We start from the raw sequence: 20,161 nt of genomic DNA, 5'->3' as shown, positions 1-20,161 counted from the left end.
TAATGGAACCCCCAAGTCTGGCTTTTCTACATACAATAACAGGATTATATCCTTGTCTGCATTTAGAGCCTTTATTTTGCATGGCATCACTGACATAAACAGAGTCCTGTAAGCCACAAGTCTCTTTAACAGCTTGTCTTACTACCTACATAGTCATTTATTCAATTATAAAGGTTAAATTAAAAATAAATGAAAGCAACTGATGCATGAGTGCACTCTGGCAAAAAAACAAGTTCCCAAAGCCTGATGGGGACATTGCTGAAGATGAGAAGGTAACCGAGTGAGCAAACACCAACTGCTGGCTTAGCCTTACTTATGAAAAATCTGTTGCAGCAGGTACCTGGAAGCCTTTACATGGTAAACAGCAAGATTTACTTTTCTTTCCGTCTCTGTAGCCTGATCTGAGATGTCTGCAGAGGTCTCTGTCAAAAGACTCATTTTTAGCCTGATTTCCTAAGGAAAGAAGGCTTATGCAACTACACTGTCTGGTGGTGTTTCTGCCTGCAGGTCCCCTTTCCCCCCACCCCTTTCCTTGCCAAAAAAGCATGTTTAAGCCATTGCCCAATTCCATCTAATTTGTACAAAGGTAACTTCTGTGAAATGCAAAGCCAAATCAATGAAACAGACCCTAATAAAGCTGTCACTGATAAAGTGGCAAGCGTGTGCAGACACTGCTTAATATACGTATGAGAATCCACACAGCAGTGCCACATCAGGACAAGTCCATAGGAAACCAGGCTTCACTTGTTCTGCTGATGACACAAAAAAATTATTTTTATAATCACATTAGCTCATCCTTTAACAGGGAGAAGACTAGGGTAAATGGCTCAGTGTTCAAAGGAAAATCAATGATCATGGAATATCAGGGAAGAGGCTCCAGTCAAGACTTAAATTGCTGTTAGCAGACAATGAGCAGAGAGCTGTGTGTAGTCCCCACTAGCTCATTAGTAACACTCTATTTGGCATCCCATCCCAAGCTACAGAAGAAAGCCAAACTCACATTTCAACTCCTAATGTGATTTATCTTCCTCATATCGATGCTACATATTCAAACAAGTCATTTTGAGCACAGTTTGTTTTAACAGGGCTGATACCAGGGAGGCAGTAGGACCGCTTCTTTCATAGAAAAGACCTGCTGGCCACACTATTTCTGATACAGGCCAGGATGCCATTGGCCTTCTTGGCCACCTGGGCACACTGCTGGCTCATCTTCAGCCGGCTGTCGATCAACACCTCCAGGTCCTTTTCCACCAGGCAGCTTTCCAGCCACTAGTTCCCAGGCCTGTAGCGTTGCATGGGGTTGTTGTGAAGCAAGTGCAGGACCCAGCACTTGGCCTTGTTGAACCTCATACAACAGGCCTGGGCCCATCGATCCAGCCTGTCCAGATCCCTCTGAGGAGCCTTCCTACCCTCTAGTAGATCAACACTCCGCCCAACTTGGTGTTGTCTGCAAACTTGCTGAGGGTGCACTTGATCCCCTCAACCAGATCACTGATAAAGATATTAAATAGAACTGGCCCCAGTACTGAGCCCTGGGGAACATCGCTTGTGACGGGCCACCAACTGGATTTAACTCCATTTAATTCACCACGACCCTTTGGGCCCGGCCATCCAGCCAGTTTTTTACCCAGTGAAGAGTGTGCCTGTCCAAGCCATGAGCAGCCAGTTTCTCCAGGAGAATGCTGTGGGAAATGGTGTTAAAGGCTTTACTAAAGTCTAGGTAGTCTGCCCAGAATTACCCCGATTCTACTGCCTCACTTCTGCAAAAAGTGGTACCAGTTTGATTCAAGGAATTAAGTGAGCAGAAAGCTAGCACATCAAAAAAGAGACTTTTCTTCTGGTTTAACGTCTTGAACTAGCTCACCATAGAGCCAGATCTCAGTGAAACTACATCCTAAGCCAAAAGATGAATCAGCAGTAACTCACTGCAGGGATCTGCCAGAGTTTGCAGGTTTTGCAAAGAATCTGAAAAAACTGCTCTCAGAGGTGTGAGCTGCCAGATTGATCCCATGAGGATGAGTTGTATTAACATTCATCATCATCAACATATTTCTTCATTAACTGCCAACTCTTTCATTGCTTATGTAGGTATAGAAAGGAATTTCACAATTCTGTTTCTTGAAGAGCTGCTTAATTTACCCCAGTGGTTCAGTTCCAGAAGGCACACTAAGTTGGCCTCACAGCTCATGGCTGCTGAGAAGGTGACATCCCCCATCTCCCAAAACTCCACTTCCAGCTGGGCACTTCTGACTAGCCTGCGCTGATTTTGGCACCTTTGGGACACTTCCATGAGCCAAATGAACTCAGTAAAACCGCAGACAAGTACGTCCAATGAGTAGCACCATCAGCACCAAGAAAGGGACAGAACACAGCCATGAAAAAGAAAGCCACCTTTCAGTGGCCACTAGTCATTAGATTGGCTCAGCTGCATGTTAAAGCTACATCTTCAGCTGAACAATGCTTGTTCTTCCCCCCTTTCTGGGCTGTGAAATTAGTAAGCAAAAGGAGAAAAGCCCAGAAGCCATCTACTTTCCACTAGAGGGAATAAATTCCACAAGCAATATTATTTTTGAAAAATGATATGGCTAAAATATGACATAGTCGTCTTGGTTTACCCACCTTTTGTTTCTATTTCCCCTCAAAAATAAAAAAAATGGTATAAATAAACAAATGAATAAAAGCCTTGACTCAGCCCCACTTTCCTCTCTAATAACTGCGCTCTCTATTTCACTTCCAGACTCACTCCATAGACATCTAACTATCTGTGTCCGAACTTCTCTGATTCCACTCTGGATTAACCAAAGCCATTCAAAGGTTCAAAGCTCAAAAAAAATGTATTTAAACCCCATCCTCTCTGACCTGACACAATCAACCATGCTTCACTTAAAATCTTTCCTTTTACCTGTTTAAGCCTTCCTTCCAAGTGTTCTTTGACAGACTCTCACAGAGCTGTATCATTGGTCTTTCCTTTTGTTATCTCAGCTGAAATACAAATACAACTAACATCTCCCTGCAGATGGTTTACAGATCTGCTCCTTTCCCCAGAGCTATCTCCCTCTATTCAAACTCAAATCATAGCCTTTTCCTCTCTTCTAGGGATGACTAGCAGGAAGTTAAAGCTCAGTAGAGCTAGAACATGGCTCTTTTTCTTCCCTGAAAGGCCTCATATTATCTTCTTTGTACGTATCTGTGGATAACATCACTAGTCTACCTACCACTCAAGTTTGTATGTCAACTGTCAGCTCTGACTGAAACCTCTTCGTAGATCTGACCAGCCAGGATACATGTAAATTTTAGACTTTTATATGGCATCTCTAAGACAAAGTCCTTTGATTCATCCATGCAACTAAGACCCTTGTTTATATCTCTTGCTTCCATACCTAGACTGCCCCAATACCTCTCCCTCCAGCATTAACCAACGTAGCTCATAACATAACAGCCATTAACTGCTCTAAATGCCATGATCTGACAATACAGTCAAGCTGACTGTAGGCCTCCTATTAATGATCAAATACGCTGCAGCCTTCAAATGAAAACCACTAATGCAATTTAACTCATTCTGTCAATTCAAATTTGTTCAGAAAAAATGTTGAAGGGATAATTTTGTACCAGCAGACATTAAAACCAGATCAGGTATTGTCAGTCCTTCCAGAGGCAGAACAAAAACTCTGTAGCATGGGCAGAAGCTAATATGAGAGCGATGTGACACCATGGCCTGATCCAGATCAATTTAGTACTGCTGGGAAACTGGGCTGTGCACAGCCCTAGAATTAGCAACTCTGAAACCACAACCCAAGATTGTTTACGTAGATCACTACTCTGACCACATCACTTCTCTGTTTGAAGCACTCTGCTAGTTCCCTCTTCTGTATTGCATCAAACATTATTTACTCATCTTCATTTCCAAAAGCATCTACAGAAAGTCACTGCCCTGTTCATTATCTCCCATTTCTTTTCCAGTCAACTTCTCCTCTCTATTGCCCACTTGTAGAAATTCCAATCAAAACATATTTTTGTGCTTTATTTCATGCTGCTTTTGAGGCATGGAGGAGACTCTAAACATCCTACAGAATTAAGCTGCTCAAGCAGTGCGTACAAACAGACCCTGACTTACTTACTCTGCCCATTGAGTCTGGCCAGGCTCAATCCACTGTGGTCTGTAACATTCAAACAGTCTCAGTACAGCACCCTGCATGCTAAGCTAACATGTACAACAGAACAGTAACTTGATGAAGTTCAAACTGTTTGGCTCAGTACTGTCCATACCTCAATTCTATTCCGAGCTGTGGAAGGTTCTTATTAAAGTAGAAAAAGATACTTCATTGATGTTACTTCAGCATGACTCAGGCCAATAGTGGATGGGAAGAGATTACAGCACTCTGGCATTATTAACATAGCAACATGTTATTTTTTTCAAAGGCAAATGTTACCTGTATAGGTCATGATAATTTCCTTACGTGTTATATATTTTCAAAATTAATTCAAACAAAGGAATCAGTGAGTGAAAAGAATGCTTACCAACTTTTTTTTTTTTAACCTATCTGGTCACGTCAGAGAATATTGCATTTAGCAGAAAAGGTTGTCAGTCTTCTATTATTTTTCTTTCAAATTCTGACAACATATTATCTTCTTTCTGACTCGTTACAAATGTGATTTAAAAAACCCTCAGTTAAATCTTTCTTGCAAATCCTGGCACTGGGTTTTTAGGAAATAATTTTATTTCTATTTGTCCATGTAAGTACACAGCTTTCTTACAGACTGGGTCCAGAACATGGAGAAAAAGCACCAAAGATCTTATTGTGTTGCATTTCAAATGGAAGGCTCCTACACCTATTTATTTCAATACAGAAACCAAACATATCTGACCTGAACAATACTTCAGGGAAGAGGCAAAAATGAACCATGTAACAAAAGTGACAGCCGCAGTGTTCAAGGCCAGGTTGGATGAAGCTTTGAGCAACCTGAGGTATCCCTGCCCATGGCAGGGGTGTTGGAACTAGGTGATCTTTAAGGTCCCTTCCAAACGAAACCGTTTTATGATTCTATGATTCCGTAACGTATTTCTGGAAGGCTCTCAGACCATATGGTGATGTGAGCTGTATGAAAATTATAGAGAAGAGAATGGAATACAAACCGATGGAGTCAGTTTAGAGTCTATAGGCAGAAAAACATACTGCCACTTACCTATGTTGGGAATTCAGAAGCAAGTAACAGTTTGAGACGTAATTGTAGTGGTGCAGAATTTCATGGCTGCAAGCAAAAGAGCTATAAAATATGATTTATACCAGTGCAATTCACCTGTGTCTGAAGCTAAGGCAATAAACACAAATCATGATGGACAGGGTCTTTGCCTCTCTATACTGAGGCTTGCTAGACATGTTACATGGCAATAGCTGGCCATCAACAACCGTAACTAGTAAAAAATCTTCATATAGCTCAGATGCAGAAGAGATTAAGTGTTCTTGGTTTTCACTACAATATTAATATTGTTAATTATCATTCTAACAGAAAACAGTTAACAGACTGTGTCTCAATATTCCTCTCAAATTATTATTATACCTTCAATTAAGTTCTGATATTTTTACCTACTGAAAACAGATATGGAAAAAAGTTACATACAAAGCTGAAATGTAAGCAGTGTTCTTACTTTTTTTTTTATATTTTCTTACATTCTTTTTATTCTGATTAGAAGCAAAAAGTTTGTTATTTTCTTTTGTTGTATGTTAAAAGTAAGGCAATAGTGTTGCCAACTAAGCATGGTTTATAGGATTTCATGTTCTTTCTATAATCTTAGCCAAGAAGAATCCCAAAGCACTTAACTGACTTTCTATAATGAAACAATTTCAATTTCTAATGAAAAGCTGTCACTGGAACATGGCAGCAGTCTAACGGCACCCAGTAATGTTGCCACACCACAGTGGCAAAAATCAAGAAAATCAGGAAGGATTTTTTTTGTTTGCTTGTTTTAAAGTTTGGAGACTCCTAATTCCCATCAGCTGCCGTTCCACACAGAGAAGGCCAGGACTGTCAGGCTAATTCCTCACCTTCTGAAAACTGCATCTTCTGCAGGTACTGGTGCAGTTCACCTGCGCCCGTGGGTAAATACAGACCTTGGAGCTTCAAGCCGCAGGTCTGGGACCACTCACCTTGTGCACAGGGACTACGTGGTCAGGCACTACGAGGTGGGACTGGGGGCTACACGCTGCGCCTCACAGCCGTTATTCTTCACGTGACACTCCTGTGTCTTACACGGCGTCAGGCATCACACGTGAAGGGCAGAGTCCTGTGAAAGACAGAAGGTATTTTTTGCCGCAAACACACAGGTTAGGGTGTGGTAAAATGGTGAAAGACAACACAGATCAGTTCCACCTGTTCAGCTGGCTGCCTTTTGGCGTTTTGTTGATACTGAAGGGCAAGAGAGGAAAATTAATCTGTTATGTCCGATAGCCATCATCTTCATCTGCAGTCCAACAGGCTGCAGAGAGGTCTACTCACTTGAGAAGGGGCAAGCCTCCTATTTTCAGTGTTGCTTGGGTAGGAGCAGGAGAGAGCAAGCAGTAAAACCTCAGAGTGCCCCATAAAAACTGTCTTCAAAAAAAAAAAATCAACAAAATTCTAAAGACATCGTCTTTGGAAATCGCACCAAAATCACTCAGCATTTACGGAGGACGAGCCCCACCGCAAACGGTACGCACTTGGGGAGGTTTTTTTGCTCGCGCCCCTCCCCTGAGTTGTCCGCAGGACCCCGCGGGGCACCCCTCGCACCCCACGGCGGGCCGGCCCTGGCTCCGGAGAGGTCCCCTCCTGGTCACCTCAGTCGGGGACGACGCCCGCTCGCGGCAGCACCTGCCCGCCCGCCCGCCCGCCGCCCCCTCCGGGCCGGCCGCGGGGCCGCTGGCGGCGGCAAGCCCCTCAGGCGGGCCGGGCCGCCCCTCCGCCAGCGCAACGCGGCCGCGAGCGGCAGCGGCGGGAAACGTCCTCCTGCAGGTCCTCGGAGTTGCGAATGTATCTGTCCCCCCCCCCCCGCGCCGTTACAGGAGCGAGTTAAAAAGCGACGGCGGCGCGACGTTAGAGCCGGGCCGGCAGCGGCGGGGAGGCGCGGGCTGCAGCTGAGGATCAGCTGCTGAGGGGAGCGGGGAGGAGCCAGCGGGATCAGGAAGCGGCGGAGTGTCTAACACCTCTCTGCCATGGCTGGCTAAAGAAAAATCATCATAACCATAACAAGGGGGGAAGCGGGGGAGGGGAGGCGGCGGCGGGGGAAGGGGCGGCGGGGGAAGGAGCGGCGGGGAGCGGCGCAGGCGGCAGCATGAAGAGGAGAGGCGGCCGGGGGGGCAGCATGCGGTCGGTGGTGGGGTTCCTGTCCCAGCGGGGCTTGGAGGGGGACCCCCTGCTCACCCAGGACTTCCAGCGGAGACGCCTGCGGGGCTGCAGGAACCTCTACAAGAAGGACCTCCTGGGCCACTTCGGCTGTGTCAATGCCATTGAATTCTCCAACAATGGAGGCCAGTGGCTGGTCTCAGGTAAAACGAACGCTCCCCGTCCCTCGCCCCCTCCCGCCACCCCCTCCCCAGAAAGCATCTTCCTCCTCCTCCTCCTCCTCGGCCGCCTCCCCCGCGGCCCGGGGGGAGGGGAGCCGCGGCGGCGCTCAGAGTCGTTTCTCAAACCCACCGGTGCCCGGGAATAATGTTTCCCAAGTAGAGATCTAAAATGGTTGACAGGTTTTAAATTCTACTATTATTGGGGGGGGGGAGGGGGAGCCCTGGACAAAGTTTTTACGTGAGTGTTTCCAGGGCGCGGGGGGTGGAAGCTGGGGGTGCCCCTTTATTTGCTGGCTCGCGTGTTTTGCCCCTTAAAAGGGGATTTTATTATTTTGGGGGGACGACGACCCAGGGGAAACAATCCCGCGGCGTGCATTGTGGGCGCCGGGTGACATTTGTCAGCGCCGTGCCCCGGGCCGGCGCCCCAGGGGACGGGCGGGGGTCAGCGGTGGCAGCCGGGGGGCGGGCGGCGGGGTGGCTGCGGTCCCGCTCGGTGTCGGGCGGGGAACCGGATCGGTGTAATTTAGGGACCGGTCACTTTGGGACCACCCCCCCCCCCCCCCCCATCTTCTTTTGGGGGAGGGGAGTAGGGTTTTGTTTTGTTCTTTCTTCCTCCCCTTGCAGGGCGCGTTGGGGAGAGGGGAGTATTTTCGTGGTGGTGTTTTTTGGGTTCGAGCCCCCGCGCGCCCCCCCCCCCCCCCCCCGTTGCCTGCCCGGGGCTGAGGGAGCCATGGGGGTGGGGGGATGCTGTCAGGTAGGAGGGAGGCGAGGGCTTGACATCAGCTGCGACACCGAGGACGGGGAAAGGCTCTGCACCCCCTTCCCCCCGTCGGGAGGGGCTGCGGGGCTCGGCGGCCGGCGGCTCGCCTACCCCCACCCCAGCAGCGCTTGGCGCAGGTGCCTCTTCCTCCTTCCCCGCCTCCGGGCTCCGAGGGGCGGCGGGGGAAGGAGGCAACTTCAGGCCGGGGCCTGGCCGGGCGCTACAGGCCGCGCTCTCCTCGGGCGGCTCTTAGTGACAGGCCGGGCAATCGAGGGCCTATCCCGCCCGCGGCGGGGCACGGCGCGGCGCCCCGAGGGCTCGGGCCTTGAGGGGTCGCGGCGCTCCAAGCCCGCCGAGCCGGGGGACCCCGAGCCTCGCTGCGAGGGGGCAGAGCCCTTCGGGGCGGCGGGGAGGGGGCTGCCAGCCCAGCAGGGGCTGCCGCGCCGCCCCGGGGACGGCCAGGCCGCTGAGCGCCGTGTCCGTTGCAGGCCGCGGGGGGGGGGGGCGTCGTGTCCCGGCCGCCCCACGCCCTCGGGGGAAGCGGGCTGGAGGGAACGGCCCCCCCTTCCCCTGACCCCCCGTGGGCTGGGGTTGCCGGCAGCTCCCTCCCCCGGGGCCGGGCTGCAGCGGGGAGGGCCGGTTCCCTGTCGTGTGGGGCAACGGCGCTCGGGGGGATTGCAGAGCTCCTTGGCTTAAGGCCGTGGCAGCTTTGTTGAGTGGTCTCTCCGCTTGCAGGAGGGTAATGACCTGGTTACCAGCCAAGAGGTGGATGAGGGGCGAGAGGGTCTCGATTTTGCCTGGCCACCCTCTGGTGGGCTGTAAGTAGCGACAGGGGCTACTGAGGAAGGTGATGCGGGCATGGCTGAGTGGGCTGCTTATTGCCTTGCCGTGGTGTCTGGGCAGATGCAGGCTCCATCACACAAAGTTACCAGTAATAACTCCAGAAATAACATGGGGATTCAATAAAAAAGTTCAGTTACCTTTGAGCAGGGGTGGAATAAAAACATTTTAGAGTGTTTTTCCATAAGAGTGGAAGCTGATACACTGAGACCTTCCTAAATTTAACCTCCTTACCTGAAGAAACTTAAAAGCGTAAGTCCAATGATTTCTGGAATAAGTGTCCATGAAGGATCTTAGTGTTACTTTCAGGGATTCTTTTATCTATATACACATGCAACTTGTGAGATAGGCATCCATGTGTCTTGTAAATATACATACATATATGTTTATACATGCACATATATATGTGTGTGTGTGTTGGAAGGGAATGCTGATTCATCTGTTCTAAAGTTCCTAGATGTGCTAGAGTTGGCATGCTAGTTTGTACTGGTCCTTCTCCAGTAGTTAAGTAGAGCTATGTATTTCTACTTATAAAGTGCTACAGAAAGCTCAAGCACATCTGTTGTTGCTTTCCCCCCCCCCCCCCATAATAAGTGATGGAAACACCATGAATATTTTCTGTTCTTTTTGCTCAAGAAAGCCTCAGGAGACACTTAAGGTCTTGTCCTATCATCGACATACTTACCTATGTTGACATCCATTCTTTAGGCAGAAGCATAAAAAGTTGAGGTCTGGAAGGGACTCTTAAGAATTAGTTTTGTCCAAACTGCCTGAGTCAAGGTAGGTGCAGTGAGAGAATGGAGGCAGATTTCCCATCAAGTGGACATCTGAAGAAGCACAAATAAAAGGAACACTTTCAAACTATGTCCAGTTTTCAATTTCCTAACATCTCATAAAGCTACAGAATGTTTAAAGGGGGTAAGCTTTTCCTCTGTATGTAGGAGATAAATGGTAATAGAGTTCTACCCTCCTAAATCTCATGAAATGACTAGGAAGCAAGTAAAAAAAGGCAGGGATGGGAAGAGGATGCTTAAGTTACATGTGTTAGCAGTGCACAAATTTGGGATAATTAAGAACAGACTACCTTAAGTCTGACCTTGTATTGATGCCCTGAGAAAATGAAGAGCTCTAATTACTTAATTATTATTTAATTATTTAATAAATTTAATAAAAATTTAATTATTAACTTTTAACAAAGTTTTATGTTATCTGTGACCATAAGATCTAGAATGGTTTATGTGACATAGCAACAGCAGGCAGGTGCTTTGTTCTTCAGTCAAGAATAAGAAATTAAAAGGTGAAAGATTTATGGATACTCTGTTAAATTTCATGCCATTATAAGCCCAGACTTCATTAAAATTACACTTAAAATACCCCTTTTTTTAAGGTCATACTTAATCTTAAAACTCTGAGAGATAGCAAAAGCAGGAGAAAACAGTAAGAAGGAGAGCTCAGATGAAAGATAAAGGAAGGGTATAAACTGCCTCTAATCTGAAGTTTTCTAGAAGAGTTGCTTCAGAAGACTTCCAAATGCAGATAAAGCCTTAGAATAGATGGCATGTGGGTCTCTCCTTCCTCAAAATAGTAAGTGTGCTGAGGTAAGGATGAGATGTTAGATGCTTCCATCTGCGCTTATAGCAGCCAAGAGAGTTAACGGGGATATTGGAGTGTGTGAAAAGGGAAAGCGCAAGCAGTCTTTTCAGTTGTTCAGTTTTAAGTAATATGTATATTCTTGACCTAGACAAGTCTGCTTCAGCTAATGGACTTGTTAACAACTTAGACCTTGTTAGAGCTGTTTTAAGTACAGCTATACTGATGCCATTTAAATGCTAGCCTGCATTCAAATTAGTGCTGTTCTCATCAGTATTGGCTGGAATGCTTTTTTTGGGTATGTGTCCCACATATTTTTTTTTATGTATCTCCCAGAAGCAAGTCTGTAAGGCTAACGATTACTGTTTCAGTAAACGTTTCAAACTGCTTAAACAGGGTTTACATTACAGTTCCAGATAGTTTTCCTGTTAGGATTTTGGACAGAACTTCAGTGTAGACAAGCCTCAGCAGGCCTTTTGAAAGCATGTTTGAAACTTTTTGGTATCTTAACTTCTTTAAATCTTGTATTGGAGATTACGCATTTAATAGTAATTAATTTTGTTCCTAACCATGTTTTCAAAGTTGAGGTCAACAAGTTGGGTTGGGGGCCAGTTTGTAGGCTTTTGCTGTGCCTGTGTGGAACTCAACAGCGTCACTTTAGAGAGGGGGAGAAAGACAGGGAGAGACACTAATGTTTTGGCAGGAGTGCTAGAAGAAGGGACAGGCATAAGGACCAGAATTAAAGGAAATTGAGAGAAATGAAAGGAGGAGGTGGATACCCAGGAGAAGATGCAATGTGACAAGTAGAAAAGACCTATCTGTAGAATGACACAAGGGAAGAGGAAAGCTTAACATAGAAGAAATATACGTATAAGTGGGCTGAAATTAGTTAAAACTAGCTGTTGGATGGAGTTGAAAGATTTCATTGGACAAAATGTGTCTTTGCAACATTTTATATACTAGATGGTGGTATTTTTCTGTTAACAGTTTGAGAAACACATGACTGTCCATGCACGGAAATTAAGTTCACCATGCAATGATATGCAACTGACTTCTTCCCTCAGATATGCCAAGCATCTCCTTCTGCAATTTAACTTCTTAAAAATCATCTCTACTTAGCCTGTGTGATAGGCTTGCTTTCTCCCATCCTCAAGTTTGGTGGATATGTTTTCCTATTTGTTTATCTGACTGTCATTTTGCATGCCTGCTATCTCTTAAAAACATGAGTATCTTTATCAGAACCTCCCACTTTTTTTTCCCCTACTTTAAACTGCACTTTCAAGATAACTTCTGGGAAGTACTGTAATCTGAGGCTTACTTAATCCATGCATATGTTCTTTTTCTCTGAGCTTCTTTTTCCCTCACCAGATAATGCAAAAATTAATAGCTCATCGTAAATTTGTAGGGATGCAAGAAAGTACTGGAAATTCATCTGTCATTTGGTTGCTGTGTAAATCTGAAGGAGCACGAGCCTAAACCAGGGGGATGAGGTGACTTTAGCAAAGGTAGTGGAATATTACTTCTGAATTAAGGGGATTGTATATCAAGTATGTTTTAAAGAGGGGTAGTCTTGATCTTAGTCTCTTTGTATCAAGCAGAATTCTGCACGAGGAGGGATCTTAGGTCCAGTTACTACGTGATGTTTTCATTAACGTCTGAGAAATTACAAAATTTAAAGGTGATACCTGGAAAGGCAGCAATAATTTCAGAGGGCAGGAGTTGAATTTAAAGTTAAATAAGCGACGTTACCTAGAAAAAAATGTTAGGTGGTTTGATAGGGACAAATGCAGACTACAGCACGTGAATAAAAATGGTTGACTCTACAAATACACTATGGAGACTAGACCATAGTCATGTAGAATAGGATCCAAATGTGATAGTAGATCACAGCATAAATATCATCAGACGTGATAAAGCATGTGAAGTAATCCTGCTTTATTTGGTGCTGTTGGGGCCTTGGAGCGCTGTGCTTAATTTTGGGCACTCTACTTTGATAAAGATGTGGCCGAACTAGAGAAAGTTCAGAAGAGGGCAAGAAGAATGATCAGAGGTCTAGAAAAATGAGAGACTGAAAGAAAGGGGTCCACTTAGTCTACAGAAAGAAAAGCTGAATAGAGATGCAAGTCTTAAGCTGCATAAAAGTGTTTTTGATTATTATTTCGTAAAGTTGTAAACTCTTCTTTGTCCACTGGGAATAGAAAATCTTAGTCTCTTTGTATCAAGCGGAATTAAGAAATGGTCTTAAATTCTAGGAAGAAAGATTTTAGGATGCTGTTTGATCTTGCACTTCTTCGTTTACTTATTTCTCCTCTCTGTTGTTTGTAACGTGTCACTTTCATCGCTTAAAGTCATAAGCTGGTATGATGGAAGCATCTGAACAGGGAGGCAGAGATTTTTTTGTCTGATAGTTGATTTTTCTGACAGGTCAACTTCTTTAACCTACTCGCCCTCTGGCTGCATCACCACTGAATTCAATGGGAGGGAAAATAGCAGGAGCACATGGCAAGGGGGAGTGGGATTATATGTAACGTCAAACTGCACCTTCGGGCTAGATATTAGGATAATCTGCCTAATGGCAAGGATAATGAAGCACTGAAATAGGCAGCCTAAGGAGGGTGTGATATCTACTTCAGTGGTGGTTTTTTAAGAACAAACTAGACACACATCTACTGGGAATAATTCTGGCGCAGTCTGGCCTTTTGCCCATGGCCGGGGTCAACTAAGTGATCAACTTCTTGAAATACCATCCGATCCCATTTTCTGTGATTCGTGCAACTTCTTGAGTAGATACAAGCAATAAGATTAATCTTTTATGTTATGATCTAGAAGTGTTACCCACTTGCCATGTAGGTTCTTCAGTGACTGGACCTGGTATATAGTAGACAAAGAGGAGTAGCGGTCTTGAGCTTTGTCCACAATCAGCAAGGTTAATGCACTTTAAAACTGCAGTTTTTAAGTCCTAACTGGTGTGATTTTGAAGCCCTTCTGTTAGCACACAAGAGCTCAAGTGTGTTTCATGAGCTATGCAGATACTGTTTAGACTAGATTTGCTTTTGGCAAGGTTATGTTCTGGCCCCCTTTGAACCATTTTAGGACTAATAAGAACAGTCCTGGACTACAGGTAGACCACTGTTACTGTGAGGCAGACTCCTCTTCCAATTTAATTGTGTATAAATTTAGTGATTACCTATCTAGAAGGTAATCAGATCAGGGAACTTTTTTTGGGAAGAACTAGTCTAAAAGCAGAGCAAAACTACAATGCTTTGGGTTAGGAACAGTGGAGGTAGTGTTTGTGCTGAAATACATGCCATGCCAAGTCATTTGGGACCTGTTCAGTTACCTAGAATAGGCATATTCTACCTATAGTGTTTGTCTGTGCTACTTTTCTTTAAAAAAAAAAAAAAATTAAACCCCAAAAACGAACACCAAGCCAAAACAAAAGGAAGAATTTTTTGGAGGGAGCCCTTCTTTCCACACCCCACACCCCCCAAGTCTTGGGGTGTGCAGCATGCACAAACCATTCTGAAGCAGGCAAACTGTGAAGAAGACAAGGCACTTTTAATTCTTCTGGGAGGTCCACTTTGGGTCAACAGGAACTAGAAGGTTGTCAAGGGTAAACATAAAGGGTTTGTCTACTTAAGAATCTATTTCAGGATAACTATCCCAAGTTTTGAAATGCAAGCTTTCTTTTTTAGGTATGTTCTGTTACGTATCTTCTGGGTGGAATTCCTTAGTCCCGCGTGTGTCTCTCATCAACATTAGTCAGAAGGCCCAAAGCATTAACAAAGTATTCCAGTGACTTGAGGCAGGAGAAGAAACGTGTGTTTATATATTTTTCATTCATGTGTGCTTGTAAAAAAAAAAAAAAATTGGACTACTGCTCTTCTCTACATCAAGAGTAATATGGGAAGGTGATAAAATTTCCAGCCTCTCTGACCACAAATACTTCTTTGGTCTGGCTTCTCTTCCTATCTGACTTTGATTTTGAACGTAGAAGCAGGTTTGACCCGTAATGAACGCTGAAGTACCTGACTAATTACGTCTTTTAAAATGTGGTTCCTTTCTGAAAAGTAACTGTAGAATGGCATTGTATGGTTCTTAGCTGGGTCACACGAACTTTTACTTTTGAAATTGTCAGTCAGGCAGCCCTAAACAGAATCAGCAAAATAAGATGGAACTGAAGCTATTTCCACTTTGTGGATGTCAAACTTATTACTTCTTGCACCATGAACTTAAAAATTACAAATTTCAGACTTTATGTGGGTCTTCAATTTCTAGAAAATCCGCATGTGGAGCCTTGGTGGCTAAGGTATTTTCATATGAGGCCGTATATCTAGGTTTCCCAGTTGTGTAGTAAACCTGTTGCTGTTGGTATATGCTCTGCGTCATGTCAAGAACATACCCTTGCCATACACAATTATTCTCTTGGGGAGCATTGTGGAGTTATTGCAAGTTTGTGCAGTGGGTCCAGTGCTTTTTAAAAAGTGTTGAGTGGCTTCTGCTTCACATGTTGTAGAATTGGTGTATGCGCACAATAAATCCACCAGAAATTGAAAGCATCTTAATTAACCTGTGTTCACTGGTCAACTGTACAGAACGAATGCTATAGGCCTGGAGTTTACTAGAATTCTCAGACTTCTAACTTATGTTGCATAATGTGCATACACTTTGTATGTTTGATGAATCATGGTTCCTTTCTACAGACTGTAAAAGCTCTATATATTTACATTTTCTTTGCTGTCTCCCTCTATACCTGTCCATACATGTGTGCCTCCCTCCTTTCTTCTCTCTTATTCTCACTCCTAAGAGTCAGGTTTTGGTAGTGGAGATTGCATTTGCTGTTTTGCACCTCTGCTGGTTTCAGTCACATAAGACTTGCCTTTTCTTGGGTATATTTGCCGTTGACTTAACACTTCTTGCTCTGTTGTATGAGGATGTGGAAACTGGTAGAATGTCTTTCTGCCACAAATCCTTTTCTGTGACTGGTGGAACTGGCCTTAAGTCAGAAGTATTTCTGAAATAGCTGAGTTGGCGTTGGAAGGGCACACACTTCCAACCCAGTTAACCTTATCATTTTATTAAATTTTTCTCTCTCAGTGGGGTATGGGAGGAATAAACGTGAGGCATGAAAAAGGGGGTGTAGAAGTTCTCAAAGACAAGTATGCGCAAGACAATACATAGATGGAGAAAGGGCAGAATTGCATGAGTGTGGGGAGCATTTAAAAGCTCCTCAACTGTGGAATACGTGCCACCACAAAGGCAAACATAGTTCTCAGACTGCTGTGGTGTTGGATACTATTTTCAATAGTGGGGCCCTTTGTACCAAAGTCTCATGGAGATCTAGGTGTCTGGGAAGAGAGACACATTTGGATTTAGTAGGAAGAGTTGTTTCTAAGCTGGAGGCAGAGGAAACAGGCACTTTAGGCACTTTTTTATAGGAACTTTAAAAAAAAAAAGAAGGTAGTGGCAACTTTTAACACTGTCAAAGATTTTTCTGCAAAGGTTGCAGGTTGTCCCTTACCATACTCTGTGTGTGCTGGAAACCACAGTAGTGTTTGTTATCTTTGGATATCTTTATTATTTTTGCTCGTATCTGGACTAGGTGGCTAGCTGAAGTGAATAGGAGTTTGCTGTTAAAGTGAGGCACCTAGACGGCTGTGCTATCAGGTAGAAGGATGTATAGACTTACTGCAGTGGTTTTGCAAATCAGTTTGCTGTGGTAACAATTAACAACAATACATTATTATGTTTTGCCCTGAAATGTCTTTTACAGAAGTCTTGAAAGACAATAAACGTAGTCTGATAGAAGCAATGTTGGTGTTCACCAGCCTTAAATGTTGCTTGAATTGTTTGCCAGGTAGTGATAACATAAAGACCTGGCTGTTGGCAGCTTTGGAAAGTAACCACTTCAAGTGTGACAATCACTTCTTGATTTAAGCGTGACTAATGTGGTCATACGTTTCAGCAGTCATGTATTTCTATGCCTCCTTATTACTAGCTCATCTGCAATCACTAGGCTGCAAATACAACTTTCTCTCCTATTTCTAGACAGAAAGGAATCTAAGCTCCCATCAGTTCAGTTGACCATAAATTACTGTGAGTTTTTCTGGACCCATCACATTTGACTCTTATTCCCAGTAGTTATCAAATGCATCACAAGTCTTTTTATCATGTATTACTTGTTTGCTCTCTAAAGTACAAAATCAGGAGGAGGAATACACAATAAATTTCATGGAGCATGGGTAAGCATAACATGCAGCTGTACTGTCTATCAAAGTGATTGTCATAAAATCTGTTAGGGGACTTAAAGGCTGAGAGACTGTTAACTTAAAGGATGTTTGACATAACTCAGTTCCACGGGAAAACTTCTTAATAGCATCATATGATGTGAAAAGTTTTAAGAAATCTGATTAACAGTAGCCATGAATTCTATTTATGCATTTACCTCTTCTTGAAGTAAACTGCAGACCAGTTAATTGCAGTTTCCTTTTGTCTCTGTTTCATGCCTTTTTCCTTTTGGTTAGCAGATCAGAAGGTGCTGAGTTTATGCTTTTGATTGTGCAAAGGGTTTTGATTGTGTAAAATGTTTTAACTGAAATCAGCATGTTTCTAGTGGCAGTTTTGACGCCATTCTCTTTCATTTGTTACTACAGATACCAAGAATATTTTGAGTCTGACTTGAAGAAGCTTTATTCAGATTTTTACAGGCATCCAAAATTGATGTTGAGAGTGCTGTCCAATACAATAGTATCTTGAATTTTTCTCTCTTACTAATAAACAATAGTTTAATGCAATTAAAGCATAAACAGTGTCTAATATTTGTTTTACATCTGACTGTTTACCAGACAGAGAAGGAGGCACTTAAATATATTTGTACATAGATCTTCGAACTGAGAACTGCACCTAGGCAAGCAATTAGAATTACAACAAGCTGTAAAGCAAGGGAGAGTCAGTTATTCTCTTTGTCAGGAGTTCACCTCAGAAATGTCTGTGTTAACCTTTACAGATGTAGAAGCATGACATAACTGTGCATGCTGAAGACTTCTGAATGCTTCAGTAAAGTCTTATGGCCACATGTCAGTCCTGTAGCCAACCTATGCTATGAAAGCTTTGCAAAGACTGCTAGAGGAGATACAGTTGTCAGTGAAAGAGGGGGAAAAAGTTCCTTCTTCATGAATAACATAAGCGATGCTGGCAACAAGGAGTTAGTATAGAAGCATTTTGCCAACATACATATGTTAATTTGGCATGTAATTCATCTACAGCTTGCTACAGAATTTTACATACCAGTAAAATTCTGAGTCTTCAGGTTGCTATAGGTTGTCACTATGGGTTGGCAGAATGGCAGCTGTTTAATCCAAACTTTTCCTGCCAAACTTTTCCTCTGTTTTCATTAATGTTAATTGAATACCTGACTGCATGGCATCTTAATGTAAATGCGTGTCTATGTATCCAAACCCTTGCGAGGTATACAATTTTTTATACTAATTAGGGTTTCAGCAAAGCCTTTTATGAATAACTGCAGAGTTTAATAACTTGTCTGTCATCAATTTACATGTGGCTCTGGCAATAACACATTTCCTTTCTTTCTTGTAGGAGGCGATGACCGCCGGGTCTTACTTTGGCATATGGAAGAAGCCATCCACTCAAGAGTCAAACCAGTTCAGCTGAAAGGGGAGCATCACTCGAATATCTTCTGCCTAGCTTTCAACAGTGGCAATACGAAAGTGTTCTCTGGAGGTGAGGAAGGAAGAGTACCCTGATTTCACAAGAGTTTGCATTGTGAATGCCTTAGAGTAGAAGTCATGTGCAAGATCCTGCCCCACGTGAAAGGTCTTTTCCATAGTCCGCTAAGGATCTGAAAGGTGTCCTTAATCATCAGCTGAAGGTTCTTTGGGAACAGGGAATTCTTCAGCTAGCACAACACTTTCAATTCTGTCATGCTGCTTCTTTTCCCAAACCTTGGTATAAGTGCATCGTGTCTCGAGCTGTCATCAGAATCCTAGGTCCAGTCTGCCCCTGCTTGTGCTACAGACTGTGGAACATGGTCTTTGTTACTCCCTCTTAGCTGTACTGAGAGCAGACCCTGCATCCTCTCTGGCATTCAACCCTGATGCTTGAAAATTTCTGCTGCTACTAGCTGATTTTAATGCACCCTTACATGGCTAATGAGGGGCTATTGCCATCTATTGGTGGATCACTTTTTCTCAGACGTCATTTCAGTCCTCCCTCGATAAGTGTCTGCCTTTTAGAACTGTTGGCACATTGGGCTCTAATTGGCCTTCATATTCTTCATATTTTTTAATAGAAATCCACTTTTTAACATAAAGTTTAATTCAGTCTTAAAACTAATATAAGGGAAGTGAACATGTACTTGTTCTGGGGTAATAATCCCTGGAATTTAGGGTCATTTCACCACTTAATTTTTTAAAGTGTTGAGGTAGGGAGGAAAATTGAATTGAGAAGAAAAAGGCACAAGACTGTCAAAATGCAGTGTCATTTTCCGCTGTACTTCATTTCCTCTATCTGCCATGATAATCGAATGGGCAGGAATTTGTATCTTCCATCAGTATGTCCATTAACGTACAGCTAGACTTATTTTAGGATATTACAAGACCACTTGGTCAGAGCCCTTCATTACCTTTTTGAACCAAGATTTGTGAACTGCAAATCAATGCTATAAATTTTATTCTAAGCGCGTGTGAATGGTGGAAGCTTCCCATCCTTCAATGCTGTGTTAAATCTATAACAACCCTTAGAAAAAAAGGCATGACAATGTTTAAGATGGTGTCAAGTTTTAAGGATGAAATGATTCAGATAGACTTCTCAGGTGGAGAAACCCCCCAAAATGTCAAATAGTGATGCCTGTTTTCTGATTTTGGGGACTGCTGTTTGTTTTATGAGAAGGACAGCAGTCCACACTGTCTTCAAATGAATGTATCTGCATGAGTGATTCCAATGAAATTTTGGGCTGGAGTCTGTTTTATTTTAGTTTGAATTCAGGCAAATGGAACCTTACATGAATATTCAAGGAATGAACTGTGCCAGATCTTGCTGGAGCAGCTGTAATGGTATTTTCTCATTTCCAGCTCAACCCTCTGTCCATTGGGCGCTGCTATCAGAGGCTACTGTTTTCAGGAAGGACAGCAGAGTGATTTGACTGTACCTTGCCACTGCAGTTAACACCTGCAGTTAAAGATTTGCATCATTGATTATGGTGGATTTTTGCTAAGATGCCAGGTTAGATGAGCTGTGACAGCTGATGCACAGAGAAACTGGCCGTTCTCATCTCTTTTTCCTCCTCCAGTTTGCATAAACACACTGTGCCTCTGCCAGAAATTTTTTCCATTGGAGGAGTCAGGAACTCTTTCAGCTGCTCCACCAAGATTCACAGAGCTCATCTGCAAGGGCTGTGAGTCTGACTCTTGGATCC

The 20,161-nt window shown here is 43.8% G+C and overlaps 1 protein-coding gene across 2 annotated transcripts in view; it reads left to right on the top strand.

Annotated features, from left to right (window-relative positions):
• The first annotated feature begins 7,306 nt into the window (after positions 1 to 7,306).
• DCAF5 (DDB1 and CUL4 associated factor 5) overlaps positions 7,307 to 20,161 on the top strand; it is a 77,110-nt gene continuing 64,255 nt past the window's right edge. For both annotated transcript variants that reach the window (XM_059819492.1, XM_059819491.1), the window contains exons 1-2: positions 7,307 to 7,520; positions 18,325 to 18,468. In XM_059819492.1, the coding sequence (XP_059675475.1) occupies positions 7,307 to 7,520; positions 18,325 to 18,468 (358 nt within the window). The remainder of the gene's footprint in view (positions 7,521 to 18,324; positions 18,469 to 20,161) is intronic.

Source organism: Gavia stellata, chromosome 7, assembly GCF_030936135.1.
Source record: "Gavia stellata isolate bGavSte3 chromosome 7, bGavSte3.hap2, whole genome shotgun sequence".
Classification (NCBI taxonomy): domain Eukaryota; kingdom Metazoa; phylum Chordata; class Aves; order Gaviiformes; family Gaviidae; genus Gavia; species Gavia stellata.
The sequence above is the reverse complement of the archived record's forward strand: the minus strand, read 5'-3'. Positions and strand labels throughout refer to the sequence as shown.